Genomic DNA, 16231 nt, shown 5'->3' on the forward strand with positions numbered 1-16231 from the left:
AATGTGTTATTTTCTAGAAATATATTTTGTGGTTCACATACTATGAAGCAGCACCATAAATCAGCACGAAATTCAGGAATTGTGATGGCAGACACATGTTGCTGAAAATAGTTAAATTTCAGTTCTGTGAACTATTGAAGGAAAGATGAACACAAAAAATGCTGAGAAAGAAATCTGTGCTGGATTGAAGAAAGAAACAGAGCTGTCAGGTCTGTGCAGTACTTATTTCTACCAGTAGTGTCAAATTACCATCTTTAAATGGCTACACCTTAATAGGAGGGTGCTTCTGTTGCATGTTCCTGCCTTCTTGAATATGGGTGAAAGGTTGCCGCCATAGGCAAAGTAGAAGGACGCATGTCCTTCCCTGTAATGTCCTTGAAAAGAAGCAGCAGAGAGAGGAGCACTGTGTGTACACAAGCTGAGCTGTGCTTAGTGAAGGTTTATGACATGCTGAAAGAATGCCGCATTACAGCTGTAGAAAGGTGGAATGTTGATTTCAAGAACAAAATTTAATGGAAAATGCAGTATTTTACTTTTTCGCGATTCATTGAAAAAACATAAAAGAACAATTTGAAAAAGAGCTTTATCTGGTGTTTTAACTAATGGATTAAGAAATATGAATGTGATCCAGTGCTTGTTGTTTAATATTTTTTCACATGAGCTTTTTTCATGTGAATGAAAAATGGTGTGTGAACCACACTTTATGTATGGTACAGTTCCTTACCAAATGTGATGTAGATGGTACTTTTGTATTGTTACTTCTCTTATTTCATCCTGCACTATTTGAGTTAACTTTGAAGTTTGCATAAACTGTTAATGTAAAGACGTTTGTCTTTATTTTGCTTTGCTTATGTGTAGTATAAAGATGTCTTGCACTGATAACAATCTACAAAGTGTTTTGAAGCTCAAGGAAGGAAGTACAGAAATACCTAATGCACCTTGTGTCTAACAGCTCAGGCATCTGAATTAAAAAAAATAAATAAACCTCACACAGAAAAAAATACATTGGACTCTTTCACGGATGAAGGAAAATCCCAACCTAGCTGAAGTCAAACAAGCAGCTTTTACGTACTTCATTCTCATCTTAAAAGAAAGCCAGCCAGGTAAGATATTTATCATTCATCACACAGAGAAGAAATTTCACATGTACATTCATTTTAAACATAGAATAAGGAGAATTATTAACACAGAGATAATTGGAAATTCTTGCACGTTGTACATTTTTATTTCTGAGTCATCCCCAGACGGGTATGAATAGGTTGAACTTTTTGTCTTCTGATTCTATAGTTTTGCTGCATGGTTAATGGTGTGCATAATAAAACTTTTTATTTTTATGTAATATATATTAATGTTGATGATTGCAAATCAAAGAGGAAGGGATATCTTTAAGCATTGTTTGATTTTTGTCAGCTGAGTAATTTATAGGTTTGGATATTTTTAGATTAGAAAATTGTTTAGTTAGTTAGATAACTACAAAAATACGAAATGTTTGGAATATCTGTGGAGTATTAGTTTGCTATTGGAAAATTAATGTTAATTTGTATTGGAATTAGTATGATAGTTTTAACATGTTTTTGTAAAACTACATTTTATTTTAATTTACTTTAACAGTAATTTTAAAAATTAGTAACTATTAAACAAGCAGTGTGAAATATAAGGGAATAGCTACAAACAATACAAGTTTAATAACATACATACTTTGCCAATTTGATCAAATGCCTTTATAGTACCAAGATGCCTTTTGAAATGTAAAGATAATTAACTTTTTTAAACGAAATGTTTAAAACAAAGTGTATAATATCAGGTGACTTCAGACTTTGTATTTTTGTGTGTTTTCACCAGGCTGTCAGCCAATTAAAACAAATGACGGAAAAGCAACTGAAATGTGAGAAATTAACGTATCAGTTGATTGTAAAGAGTATCTGCTTCTGTCTCCTCAAAAGTTCTGGAATTACCTAAACTGCACAATGTATCTGTTTACAAAAACACAAGAAACCATGGATATAATTTATATTAGTAATGTGACACTTTAGGCAGAATAAGCAGTACATGTTATCTTCAGGCAAAGTAATAGAGAAAATAGTTGCTACACTTAGAAGAATTGCTTCACCTTTCCTGAAAACTTAAAAAAAAATATATATATATTTTATATATATATATATATATATATATATATATATATATATATATATACACACACACAGTGATCCCTCGCTATATTGCACTTCGACTTTCGCAGCTTCACTCCATCGCAGATTTTAAATGTAAGCATATCTAAATATATATCATGGATTTTTTGCTGGTTTGTGGATTTCTGCGGACAATGGCTCTTTTAATTTATGGTACATGCTTCCTCAGTTTCTTTGCCCAGTTGATTTCATACAAGGGACGCTATTGGCGGATGGCTGAGAAGCTACCCAATCAGAGCACATATTGCGTATTAAATAAAACTCCTCAATGATATACGATATGCTTCCTGCACAGTGCTTTGCACACTTCAAAGCTCTAACAGCCCGTATTGATTTTTGATTGTTTGCTTTTCTCTGTCTCTCTCACTCTCTCTAACATTCTCTGCTCCTGACGGAGGGGATGTGAGCAGAGGGGCCGTTTGCACAGTGGCTGTTTGCTTAGAAGATACAGATGCACCCCTAAAAAAATGCTGAAAGACTACCTTCACAATGATCCCTTCATTGCTGCCGCTTTATCGCGGTGCTTCCCATACTTAAAAGCCCAACAGCCCTATTGATTTTTGCTTGTTTACTTTACTCTCTCTGACATTCTCTGCTCCTGACACACATTCCTTTGAAGAGGAAGATATGTTTGCATTCTTTTAATTGTGAGAAAGAACTGTCATCTCTGCCTTGTCATGGAGCACAGTTTAAACCTTTGACTAAAGGTTGTTGCTGTATTTCATGTCTAGAGGGCTCTAATAATGTTAAAAAACGTATTTAGAAGGTCGTAAACAGGTTTTCTATGCTCTAACTGCGAAAATATTAGATTTATAAATAAAGAATCCTACTTCGTGGAAATTCATTTATCTGTCTGGAGCGGATTAACCGCGATAAACGAGGGTTTACTGTATAACTGTGTGGAGAATATTTATAAACAGTGTGGGAGAGTTTCTAAGGGCTTAAAATTTATAAAAAATAACCATACAAACATATGTTTTCTACTTCATGGATTTTCACTTATCGCGGGGGTTCTGGAACGCAACCCCCGCGATCAAGGAGGGATTACTGTATATATAATATATATATATATATATATACAGGGCTCTAGAGTGTGACCAATTTGGTGCGCGCGACTAATTCTCAATGGTGCACCGTGCACCAGCCGCTCGAGGGGAAAAACGAAACTCTGTGACTCTTAAAGTCTCCCTGTTGTTCAACAACAGACACACATTAGGCCCATATCGTGGTCTAAACCAATCAGAGATAGTGAAGGGCGGATCCCGCCCCCCCTCTTATTGGCCGTGGTCCAGATATTCCTGTACGTGTGTGTACGTTTGAAAATGCATGTGATGCAGTCAGACTGAGAGAAGTGAGTAGCCCATCAGGTAAACAGTGGATGTAGCCGTGGATTATGAGAGAAGATGAAAAGAACGATTGACAGCTTTTTCGTTAAGAATGTTAAGTTAGGGCCTGATCTGTCCGAAAATCATAACCAATGCTCTGACACGGAGCCATCAACCTCCCAAGTTATAGCAAGCCCTAGTCTGGAGGCGGCATTAGATAATGAGCCACATACGATCGAGTCCGAGCCCACTGAAATTAAAAGGGGTAAAGTGTATACATTTCGAAAAGAGTGGCTTGACCAGTTTCCCTGGCTAAGATACAGTAAAGCCGATAATATAATCCACTGTATTTACTGTAAACAGTGTGGGAAGACCATGGCCGGCAGTAGTGCATTTGTGACTGGTTCTAATACATTTAGAATTGAAACGCAGAAAAAGCACAATGCATCTATAAAACACATTACATGCCATGCTAAATGCACTGCTCAAGTGTCCCCTCTCCCCGCTGCCTTTCAGCGGCAGGCAGCAGCAAACAGATCATCAGACGAGGCCGAGATGATAATTAAGTTTAACGTTGCCTACAATATTGCAAAACAAGAACTTCCCTTCACTAAATTCAAGTCCGAAATAATTCTTATGAAGAAAAATGGCTTGAACATAAACCCGACGTACAGCAATGATGTTGCGTGCGCCCAATTTATAGGAGTCATCGCAGATACATTGAAAAAAAAGACGTCTGTGCAAATTGCGAACAGTGCATACATGGCATTCCTGATCGACGGAGACACAGATATCGCCACAAAGGAATGCGTCATTGTGCACGGTCGTATCTTGGAGAGGAAGACCGGTGAATATACTTATTGGACACATTGAGGTCGAGCATGCTCATGCCCAAGTCTGGAAGATTTTGATGCTAGAGAGAGTGTGGCCAGCTGGTTTAGTCAAGGCCAAAGATCAAGAAGGCCAAACTACAGGAGTTGGCCATCCGAGGGGCATGTGACTGCAATGGAGGATAGTCCATAAGACATTGAGGCATGAGATGTTCAGTTTGAAGCCCTTAAAACACTTAATTTAGATTTTCTTTTTAGTTAATTTATCTTGAGATTTTTTAAGTTTAAATTTCAGCTCAGTAAAGCACTTTAAGCACCAACACTTTTTTAGTAAGTTACCTTTCTTGTAGAATTGTGCTTGCCTTCAAATAAAGAACTTTATATTGACCAGATTGTTAGTTAATCATTTACAAGTCAATATTGCCTATATGGACAGCGATTAAAAAAACCAAAACAAATAAATAAAGTGAACTTGTGAAACTGTGGTGTTAAATGTGATGCGGTTGAAAATTTGGGTGCACCTAACTTTTGTGCTGGTGCACCTAAGAAAAAAAGTTAGGCGCACCAGTGCAACCAGTGCAAAAAGTTAGTCTAGAGCCCTGATATATATATAAATAATACAGTGGCTTGCAAAAGTATTCGACTTTTGCACATTTTGTCACATTACAGCCACAAACATGAATCAATTTCATTGGAATTCCACGTGAAAGACCAATACAAAGTGGTGTACACTTGAGATGTGGAACGAAAATCATACATGATTCCAAACATTTTTTACAAATAAATAACTGCAAAGTGGGGTGTGCGTAATTATTCAGCCCCCTTTGGTCTGAGTGCAGTCAGTTGCCCATAGACATTGCCTGATGAGTGCTAATGACTAAATAGAGTGCACCTGTGTGTAATCTAATGTCAGTACAAATACAACTGCTCTGTGACGGCCTCAGAGGTTGTCTAAGAGAATATTGGGAGCAACAACACCATGAAGTCCAAAGAACACACCAGACAGGTCAGGGATAAAGTTATTGAGAAATTTAAAGCAGGCTTAGGCTACAAAAAGATTTCCAAAGCCTTGAACATCCCACGGAGCACTGTTCAAGCGATCCTTCAGAAATGGAAGGCGTATGGCACAACTGTAAACCTACCAAGATAAGGCCTTCCACCTAAACTCACAGGCCGAACAAGGAGAGCGCTGATCAGAAATGGTGACTCTGGACGAGCTGCAGAGATCTACAGCTCAGGTGGGGGAATCTGTCCATAGGACAACTATTAGTCGTGCACTGCACAAAGTTGGCCTTTATGGAAAAATGGCAAGAAGAAAGCCATTGTTAACAGAAAACCATAAGAAGTCCCGTTTGCAGTTTGCCACAAGCCATGTGGGGGACACAGCAAACATGTGGAAGAAGGTGCTCTGTTCAGATGAGACCAAAATGGAACTTTTTGGCCAAAATGCAAAACGCTATGTGTGGCGGAAAACTAACACTGCACATCACTCTGAACACACCATCCCCACTGTCAAATATGGTGGTGGCAGCATCCTGCTCTGGGGGTGCTTCTCTTCAGCAGGGACAGGGAAGCTGGTCAGAGTTGATGGGAAGATGGATGGAGCCAAATACAGGGCAATCTTGGAAGAAAACCTCTTGGAGTCTGCAAAAGACTTGAGACTGGGGCGGAGGTTCACCTTCCAGCAGGACAACGACCCTAAACATAAAGCAAGGGCAACAATGGAATGGTTTAAAACAAAACATATCCATTTGTTAGAATGGCCCAGTTAAAGTCCAGATCTAAATCCAATCGAGAATCTGTGGCAAGATCTGAAAACTGCTGTTCACAAACGCTATCCATCTAATCTGACTGAGCTGGAGCTGTTTTGCAAAGAAGAATGGGCAAGGATTTCAGTCTCTAGATTTGCAAAGCTGGTAGAGACATACCCTAAAAGACTGGCAGCTGTAATTGCAGCAAAAGGTGGTTCTACAAAGTATTGACTCAGGGGGCTGAATAATTACGCACACCCCACTTTTCAGTTATTTATTTGTAAAAAATGTTTGGAATCATGTATGATTTTCGTTCCCCTTCTCACGTGTACACCACTTTGCATTGGTCTTTCATGTGGAATTCCAATAAAATTGATTCATGTTTGTGGCTGTAATGTGACAAAATGTGGAAAAGTTCAAGGGGGCTGAATACTTTTGCAAGCCACTGTATATTCCAAAGAGTCAAAAATATATTCCAAAACTAGAGCAAAGGAAAAATTTATTGGTCCAGGTTGGCTCGTGTTGCATGTGGGTAGACAGCTACACTTATCACAAGAGAGAGATTTGTTTCTTTCTAGGGCATTCAAGTAATTTTTTGTTTTTGCAAATATAGTGACTTAAGGCAGTAATGAAAAAATATTGATGCAGTACTTTTTCATATCTTGGTTTCCATTAATAAACTGTTCTTTCATTGGTTAGTCAGGGTGTAGTCCATATCAGGCTTTGTATTTTATAATGCAAAACTTTAGTAGCATCGTAATTAAAAGCAATTATTGATTTTAGATCTTGGAAATGCAAATGTTAAGCTTAACATCAACTTCTCTCCATCCATATTCTAACTTGCCTATGGCTCTGGGTTGCAGGGAGCTGGTGTCTTTATTCGGCACCTGGCAATAAGTAATACTAAACAGATCACCAGTCTAATTGCAGGGCACTGTTGAATACACACCATACCCATCATCAGTTACTAATTTAACATTGTAAGTTAACCAGCAGATATACCTCTTTGACAACATTTGAGAGTTTGAATTGAGGTGATCATTTTTATTTGGATAAAACACTTAATGGTTTTATTATGATACAAGTACATTCTCTATAAGTTGTTGCACTTGGTCATAGAAATGCTAAATAATACTCAGTAGAACTTTCAACCAAACATTGTGCAATTGTTCCTCTATAGGGGAAGTGATATTTAGAGATGTAGAACAGACTTTTAGTTAGTGTCACAGAATGCACCATATACACTATACACAGAATAGATGCAGGTGAAAATTGAACCAGGGAACAATACAAATGCAGGTAAGGTACTCTTATGATATGGAAGCCATGTGTATGGTAGGACATTGTCCTGTTGGAAGATGTCACAAGGCATGCCTGCTATTAAACCTTAGAAAGAGGGTGATGGGATCTGCTTACTTTATCTTCAAATATTTTAACTGCATCTATCAAAATAGTAAAGATGATCAGCTATCTTAGGCAAAGGCACTACTCATTCTGTTTCATGAAGATGTTGTGGTTTGCAGTGTTGTTCTTATCTCCAAATCTGATGCTGATTAGCCTTAATATACAAGGTGCTGGATTGCATACTCAAAATAATCCAAATAAAACTGCAGTAAAATTCACAACAAAAAAACACCTTTAGATATTTTCTGGCTTAGAGCAAGTGGCACATCCAAGCAGACTGAAGCCAGACTAACAGACAAAATGACCAGAGCTTAACAATACATACACAGGCAACACTGCGTCTATCTACTGCAATATAAAATGGAGTATTGTGCACTTTTGTAGGGGAGTGTTGGGTAAGGCTTGATCAAGAGTAGGACACACTGGAGAATCAAAAGGTTGTTGTTAAACTCCTGCTTTGTCGGCTTTTCTTCATAATTTACGCACTACAAGCTGTCCACCTTGAACTAAAAGAGAAGTCAGACATGGCAGCATTCATGGTTACAACCCATTAAGGATTTATTGCAAGTCTAGAAATCAGTGGGACCTGGAAAGAAGAAATTCTTGACTCACAAGAGCACAGACATTGATAGAGAGGCATCGTGGATGACAGATGAAACAGTTAGCAATAACAAGTTTGCCATTTTAAAAAAACAAAAAAAAAAAACAAACATAAATCTTTGCTTTTCGTTCTACAAATATACATGGGAAACGCCAGGTACTTTGGATAGTAACAAAAACTAAATGGAATCCAATGCTAGAGACACTTAAAATAAAATCTAATGATTCTCACAGGATGCAGGTAAGTAGTGTTATAAAGCTTGGTAGTCCATTCTGAGCTTCTTACTAGACTGATGGCGAATGAACGGGGGATTCACAAGTTGTGATGGGTTAGGTAAGACTTACTGTTGTGATCGGAAATAGGAAAGTGGACTCAGTAACTTTTTATTTCATTACCTTTTTAGAGAGTCATCTACAGTATGTTTGTTCTACTCATAGACAGCTGATCCTTGGTGTCTTATCTACAGTAGTAGGCTCTGGACATCATTATAGGCTAAAAGGGTAGAAATTTAAAAAATGTTATTTCTGCTCAGCCTTCTCCATGCAACCCGGTCCTGCACCTCCTTTCCTGTCAGACCCTTTTCTTTCACATCTTCTTTTACTTTATCAGTCCACCTCCTCTGGGGCCTGCCTATCTTTCTCTTCCCCTGTACTTCCATTCCCATCAATCTTTTCCCAACATATTCATTATCTCTCTTCATCACATGTCCATACCACTTCATGTACTTTCCTGTACTTTTTAAAAATCTGTCACTTTTGTTGCACTCTGATTGTTTTATTTCTTATTTTGTCTGTTTTTGTAACTCCATACATACATCTCAACATTCTCATTTCTAATTTCTTCTCCTGTGCCCCCTTTACTGACCATGTCTCAGCTGTATTCATCATTGCTGGTTTTACAGTTGTCCAGTGGTCCAAACTAGCCCAGCTTGGTGCCAGTTGCAAGCCTGTATAAATAGGGAGGGTCAGTGTCAGGAAGGGCATCCAGCGGTTAAACATAGCCAAAACCTTAATGATGGAATCAGCCCAATGAGCCTTTATCAAATGCTGTCCATTTTTCCCTTTTCTGCACTTGCAAAATTTTAACTGAGAAGGAAATATTGAATCTAATGTAGGTCTTCAGAATTTTCAAACACATTAATAATGTTGATGCAGCAGTAATCATTCCCATTAATTAGTGAATTATATACTGTACTTGTGGATATTATAATAGAAGTACATTTAAGTCTGAAGTCAGGAAGTCATTCTTTATGCAGATTCGTTGTAAGGTGGAGCAAACTACAGGCTCACATAAACAAAGCAGAAAAAAACTAATGTTTTTTAAGAAGTATCTGGATATGATATTGTGAAAATTTAGCAATTGGTTAGCCAGAATACCAAATGGTCTTATCTTATTTCTCATATTTTTTTGTTTGAATTTCTTTAAATAAAAACATCTATCCTGTGATCTGTATTTGCAAAGATTTAATATTAAACATACTGTATTGTGTAATAGCAGATGCACTTTAAAATGAAAATCTTGATGTATAAATACAAAATTCAAGTCAGTTGTCTTTTTGTACAACCCAGCTCAAATATGTTAGGCTGATTTTATGCACACATTTACTTATATTAAGAGTAGAATTGTGAGCACTGTGTAGGACTGAGCAGGCATTGACATGTTGTCCTAAAGTGGTAGAAATGTGCAATCTCTAGAATGCTAGTTTAAGTATCAAATTTTTCTTACTACATATGCCCCACAAAAAATGATTTAAACTATTACAAAGGTAAGGGCTAAGCTATGATCATGTTATATGATGAAAGGAGTGTTTAAATTAAACTCTGAGCTGAAAGCTTTTGTCAAAATGCACTTGTTGGTCTTGTTACAAAATTGTATATAAAACTGTAAAGTACAACAGAAAGTAAGTCCTAACAAAGCAAATGTTTACAAAAAGAGAAAAAGAAAAGCTTCATGCACAGATTTGGAGGGAGGGAAAAAGGGTAATGTAAACAAAATGGGAACTAGGCTTTTCCTTGCACATGGTTCCTGGTTGCTAGTGGCAAGCCTACATTGGAGGCTTTTTGCCATGTTTAAATTTCTGCAAGCCTAATATGTGCTTTGCTTTTCTTCTCTTCATTTGCCTTAAATGTGATAGGGCACATGAAAATTTATCTTTATTGCTGTTTTTTTTTTTTCTCTCGATTTCATTAAACATTATGTAGGTAGGCATTAATTTATGTAGGTGTTTGTGTAAATACCTTTCATGCCACAGCCTTTAAACTTGTCCGTTAATCCTTGCCTATTTTCCTGGAGTACCAGTGATACTTGCCTGAGTAGCTGCAGTCTCTGTTTGTATAGAAGGAAAAATAAAGGTCAATTACTCTACCATATTTGTCAGCATGCATTTTAAAATAAAACTTCCATTTAAGCTGCTTGCCCAAGTATTCGTACCTAGTAGATTTATTATGTGATAGCTTTACCTCAATAACAGCTCTTAATCTTTTTGGTTAGGTATCTAATGGATTCGTACTTCAGTTAAAAATTATTTTTCACAGTTCCTTTTTATGGATTTGCATGATCTCATTCAAGTGTCTAGGAAAACAATCTGAATTGTTATTTTCGTATCATGCCACATGGAGAGAAATTTCGGGCTTCCCCAACTAGGAGATTTACTTTTTTGTACAAAAGTTCACTCCATCAGTGAGCTACCCAGAACTGGAAGCTTAATGCATAAAAAGCAGTTGATATGCATGCTTCTATTTCTGTAGCTATTTTAAACAAGTATTATTTATTCTTCTTCTTATTTTTTCTTTCTTTTTTTTAGCGCAATGTCTCTGATGTTTTCCTGCTCCAACATCACATCTGTCAGCAAAAAAGACAAAAGACTAATGGCCGAGGTCAACGCCTCCCCTCTTAAGCACTTTGTCACTGCCAAGAAGAAGATCAATGGCATCTTTGAACAGCTTGCTGCTTACATTAAGGAAAGCTCCACTTTTCTAGAAGGTATAATAAACTTTATGATTAAAAAGCTTGTATAGTTGCTTTCATAAATATAATAGTTATGCAGTATGTAAAAATAACCAATAGAACAGTTTAATTTTTCTTATAGCAGTTTTCAGAGGGGAATAATTCAGAAAGCCATTCAAGTCAACCAATCCAACAGTACCACACACAGTAGAAATTCACATATATAGAGAGTTACAAGGAAAAATTTAATAAAAAGCAAAGCACATATAAATGATCAAAGACTTTGTGCAAACAGAGAAAGTTGGATTAAATATGTATACTGTTAGAGAATGAATATTATAGAAAAATTCAGCAACAACTCATTGCACTTGTATACAGTAATCAACCATCTGACTATACGATATAAGAAACTATAGAACGTTTGTGTTAGGCCAGAGGCTGAAGTTGCACTCATGAGAAAGTGCTACAGACAAAACATCTATCAGAGTTAAATACTATTTTTAAGAGTCAAATATAGCACACTTTTTGCAATAGTCCTGGGCATACTTTGTCCTTAAAGGACTATATATGGTTCAAAACAAAAAATCTGAATAATCTAGAAGCTCCCAAACTGAAAAGGTGTCAAAGTGGGAACCATTTAATATTTTAAACCAGGTTTAGCCTAATAGTCATGTGCTAGTGTTTGAAAGTTTGGAATAAATGAGGAATGTTCGTTTTTGATAGAAATTCAGACTTTTTATAAAGGTACCATTAAATTGATTAGCAATGTCTTTGATGTATTTTTAATGTTGCAAATGGCTACAGCTTCTTGAAATGACTTATTTTATAATTTATTATTCTTATTAAACTGCGAATCCCCACTTTCCACACTTTTACTCCTGTGCCCTAATAGTAAACTCTCTTAGCTCATATTGAATTCATCATGTTTAAATGCTAATTTATTATTAGAGATTGTGTTAGCATAGCTGAAATCTGTCATTATAAATGTAATAATAATAAAGTAAGTGCATTATTTTTCCTTGGGTTATAAAGTATTTATGTTCCTAAACTAAGTGAAGTGGCAGTTCAGGGTCTTTGTAGATTGGTGTAAAGTTGGCTCAGACACAGGAAGCAGAGGATTATGGTTTGAGGAACACAGAACTGGCTGATGTTAAGAGTGGTTTTCCGCAGGGTTTAGTGCTAGGGCTACTGCTATTGTCAATATATATACATGATTTGAATAGGAATATAAGTAACAAGCTGGTTAAGTATGCAGATGATACCAAAATAGGTTGATTGATAGATAATCTCCATTCTGTTGAATCATTACAGAGGACCTTGGATAGCATACAAACTTAGGCAGATTTTTAGCAGATTACATTTACTTGTATTAAATTTCAAGTATTACATGTAGGACGTAAAAATGTTAGATTTGAATGCACATTGGGATGTCTGAAAATTTTATAGAACACCATTATGAGAAGAATTTAGGAGTTGTTGTAAACTTAACACTAAACTTCCAGACAGTGTTCAGAAGCCATTAAGAAGCTTAACAGAGTGTTAGGTTATATAGAAGATTGTTTAGAGTACAACTCCAAGGAAGCTAGGCTCAACCCTTATAATGCACTGGTGAGACGTCATCTCAAGTACTGTGAACAGTTTTTGGTCTCCAGGCTACAAAAAGGACATATAGCGCTAGAAAAAGTCCAGAGAAGAGTCACTAAGCTAATTCCAGGGCTACAGTGGATGAATGATGAGGAGAGATTAAAAGAGCTGAGCCTTTTCAGTTTGAGCAAAAGAAGATCAAGGAAACTTGATTAAAGTGTTTAAAATTATGAAGGGAATTAGGGTAGTGAATCAAGACTGTTGTTTTGAAATGAATTCATCAAGAACACAGGGACACAGTTGGAAACTTAAGGGTCAATTTAGCACAAACATTAGGAGTTTTTTCTTTACACAGAGAACCATAGACACATTAAAAAAAATTACTAGGTAGTGTGGTAAACAGTAGGACTTTCACTAGTAGACTTGATGTTATTTTGGAAGAATTAAGTGGATAGGACTGGTAAGTTTTGTTGGGCTGAATCACCTGTTCTTGTCTAGATTGTTCTAATGTTCTAAAATTCAATTCTGGGTTCAAAAGGGTCAAAAGGAAATTACACTCTCAAGAAATGCATCAACCTGTTGTTTCCTATTTCCTATGAAGGTGTTCACTACTGTCCTGAGGGAAGAGGGAAAACTGAATCTAACCAGGATAGAGAAAGAAGCAGAAAGCCCAGATTCACTGACAGAACAAAATAATATATACTTGAGTGTGTGGTTTGAGAAACTGAAACCTTAGATATCCTCAGCTGGCTGCTTCCTTAAATGATAGAGCCTCAACTACAACCATGAAAAGATACTGGCATACTCGCCTTAGTAAAGCAGATTTTCAAAGAAAAAGCCATATCTTAAACTGTATTGTTTTGCTAATTTTATCATTTTCTTTCCATTGTATAAGGAAGTAGCTTAATGAGGACCTGTAAGGCTTCAGTGGATTGGTGGATTGTAGTTGTACTAATTTTATCATGTGGTGTAGACATCATATTTTTTCTGTGCTGGAGGAAAAAAAATGTTTTGGACCCTGTAGTGGAAAGATTTATTTGAAAGTAGCAACTGTCATGCTGTGTATGCATCACTGTATCTGCAGAGAAGTAAAGTTAGCTTTAAATATTTGTAGTGCTACAGAAATTCACCCCAGTAAAGCCATTGTTGTTCTTTCCGTAGTAAATGTTAATAGTACAGTGGAACCTCGGTTCACGACCATAATTTGTTACAAAACTCTGGTAGTAAACCGATTTGGTCGTGAACCAAACTAATTTCCCCCATAGGATTGTATGTAGATACAATTAATCCGTTCCAGACCGTACGAACTGTATGTAAATATTTTTTAAAAATTTTTTTAAGCACAAATATAGTTAATTACGCCATAGAGTGCACAGCGTAATAGTAAACTAAATGTAAAAACATTCAATAACAATGAGAAAACCTTGAACAGAGAAAACTGTTATAACTGCTATAGCGCTACAAACCGCTCGCTAAAAACACTTTTTTTAATGAGTTTTAAGCACAGGGGAAAAAGATGAACATTTGAAAAAATCCGTAATTTAATAAAACAAGAAAAGTAACATTGCAACAATGCATGCTATGAACCGATCTCTGTAAACAAAAGTGAAGTGGAGGTTAAAATCCAACAGAAAAAAGTCTTCATTAAATACAAGGTTAAAACAATGCTCTGATCTGTCTCTTTAAAAACAAGCCTGGTGCATTCTTTAACTGCCTTCTCGGCCTTATGCGTACAGCCGTCTCTCTCTCTCTCTCTCTCTCTCTCTCTCGTGTGTGTGTGTGTGTGTGTGTGTGTGTCTGTGTCTCTCTCGCGTGTGTGCGTCTCTCTCTCTCAATCTCTCGCGCGTGTGTGTGTCTGTCTCTCGCGTGCCTGTGTGTTTGTGTCTGTCTCTCGCGTGCCTGTGTGTTTGTCTCTCTCGCGTGCCTGTGTGTCTGTCTGTCTGTCTGTCTGTCTGTCTGTCTGTCTGTCTGTCTCTCTCTCTCTCTCTCTCTCTCTCTCTCTCACTGCACAGGGAATGCATAGGGAGAGACTGAACATGTGCAGAAATCATCGGCGCACACAAACCTAAAGGGAAACTGGCTTGTTCGTATACTGAGTCTGTGGTCGTGAACGGATGCAAAAGTTTGGCGAACTTTTTGGTCTTAAACCGATTTGTACGTGTTCTGAGACGTTCGTGAACCGAGGTTCCACTGTAATTGAAAGAAGGGGGTGTGGGAGTGGGTTAGTACAGTGGAACCTCAGTTCACGAATACCTCGGTACACATACAACTCGGTTTACGACCAAAAAGTTCGCCAAACTTTTGCCTCGGTTCACGACCACACACTCGTATATAACAAGCCAGTTTCCCTTTCGGTTTGTACATTTTCAGTCTCTCCCTGTGCAGCGAGTGAGCGAGCAAGAGAGAGAGCACACACACACACACACACACACACACACACAGGCAGCGCGAGAGAGGCATGTGCGCACACACACAGACAGCACAGGAGAGAGAGCCAGACACACACACACAGAGGCAGTGCGCAGACACACACACACGCACAGAGGCAGCGCACAGACACACAGGCAGTGTGAGAGAGAGTTGGACGCATTAAGGTAGAAAGACAGTTAAAGAATGCACTGGGCTTGATTTTGTTTTCACTTCTGTTTCCAGCTATTGGTTCATAGTGTGCATTGTTGCAATATTATTTTTCTTGGTGGTTTATTAAATTACAGATTTTTCAAATGTTTATTTTTTCCCTGTGCTTAAACTCATTAAAAAAAAGTGCTTTTAGCCAGCGTTTGGTAGCGCTATAGCGCGTACTATTGTAGTGTTAGTTTTCTCTGTTGTTCAAGGTTTTCTCAGTGTTATTCATTTAGTTTACTATTACGCTAGTCTATGGTTTAATTAACTATATTTGTGCTTTAAAGCTTAAAAGAAATATATATTTACATACAGTTCATATGGTCTGGAACGGATTAATTGTATTTACATACAATCCTATGGGGGGAAATTGCTTCGGTTCACGACCAAATCGGTTTACGACCAGAGTTTTAGAATGAATTATGGTTGTGAACCGAGGTTCTACTGTATTTGGTTCAGTGAGAATGAGTTTGTAATAGGACAAATATACTGTAATTATGTTTCAGGTATGTGTCACACTTCAATGGCTGATTACTGGAGGCAATCAAATATTGTGTGCTATCCCAAAAGTATTTTGGACGAAAAGTTGGTGATTATCATAATGCACAATAAATATATGCAATGTATTGTGGATAATGAAGTTAAGCAAATCAAGCAAAGCAATTAATACTGAACCCCTTGATTGTAGTAATGATCTGTTTTGTTTTTGTATCCAGCTTAGGCCACACCTTCCCTGGAAATATGTTCATGGTAAAATATACTATATAACCATTAAGACTAGGAAATATGGTAATGAAGAGAAGACAATTTTAGCTTTGTTGTAAAATTTGTGTTACTCTTCATATGCAAAGAACTGAATGTCTGTCATGAAACAGCGCAGTTTCTTAAAGGCATACTCCCCTAACTTCTCTGTTACCCTGTGTTTGTAGTGATGGCCAAGAAAATTAATTGTAATGTTTTCATGGAGAACAGAGATCAT

At 37.1% G+C, this 16231-nt stretch overlaps 1 protein-coding gene across 6 annotated transcripts in view; it reads left to right on the forward strand.

Annotated features, from left to right (window-relative positions):
* The window catches only part of mfn2 (mitofusin 2), a 58572-nt gene that overhangs the window by 6397 nt on the left and 35944 nt on the right, over positions 1 to 16231 (forward strand). For 2 of the 6 annotated variants that reach the window (XM_039756082.1, XM_039756081.1), the window contains 2 exons: positions 953 to 1103; positions 10904 to 11082. In XM_039756082.1, coding sequence (XP_039612016.1) covers positions 10908 to 11082 — 175 coding nt within the window. In that variant the 5' untranslated portion in view covers positions 953 to 1103; positions 10904 to 10907. The other 4 variants (XM_039756079.1, XM_039756083.1, XM_039756084.1 and 1 more) reach the window with 3 other exon arrangements.

Source organism: Polypterus senegalus, chromosome 6 (assembly GCF_016835505.1).
Source record: "Polypterus senegalus isolate Bchr_013 chromosome 6, ASM1683550v1, whole genome shotgun sequence".
In the NCBI taxonomy this organism is placed as follows: domain Eukaryota; kingdom Metazoa; phylum Chordata; class Cladistia; order Polypteriformes; family Polypteridae; genus Polypterus; species Polypterus senegalus.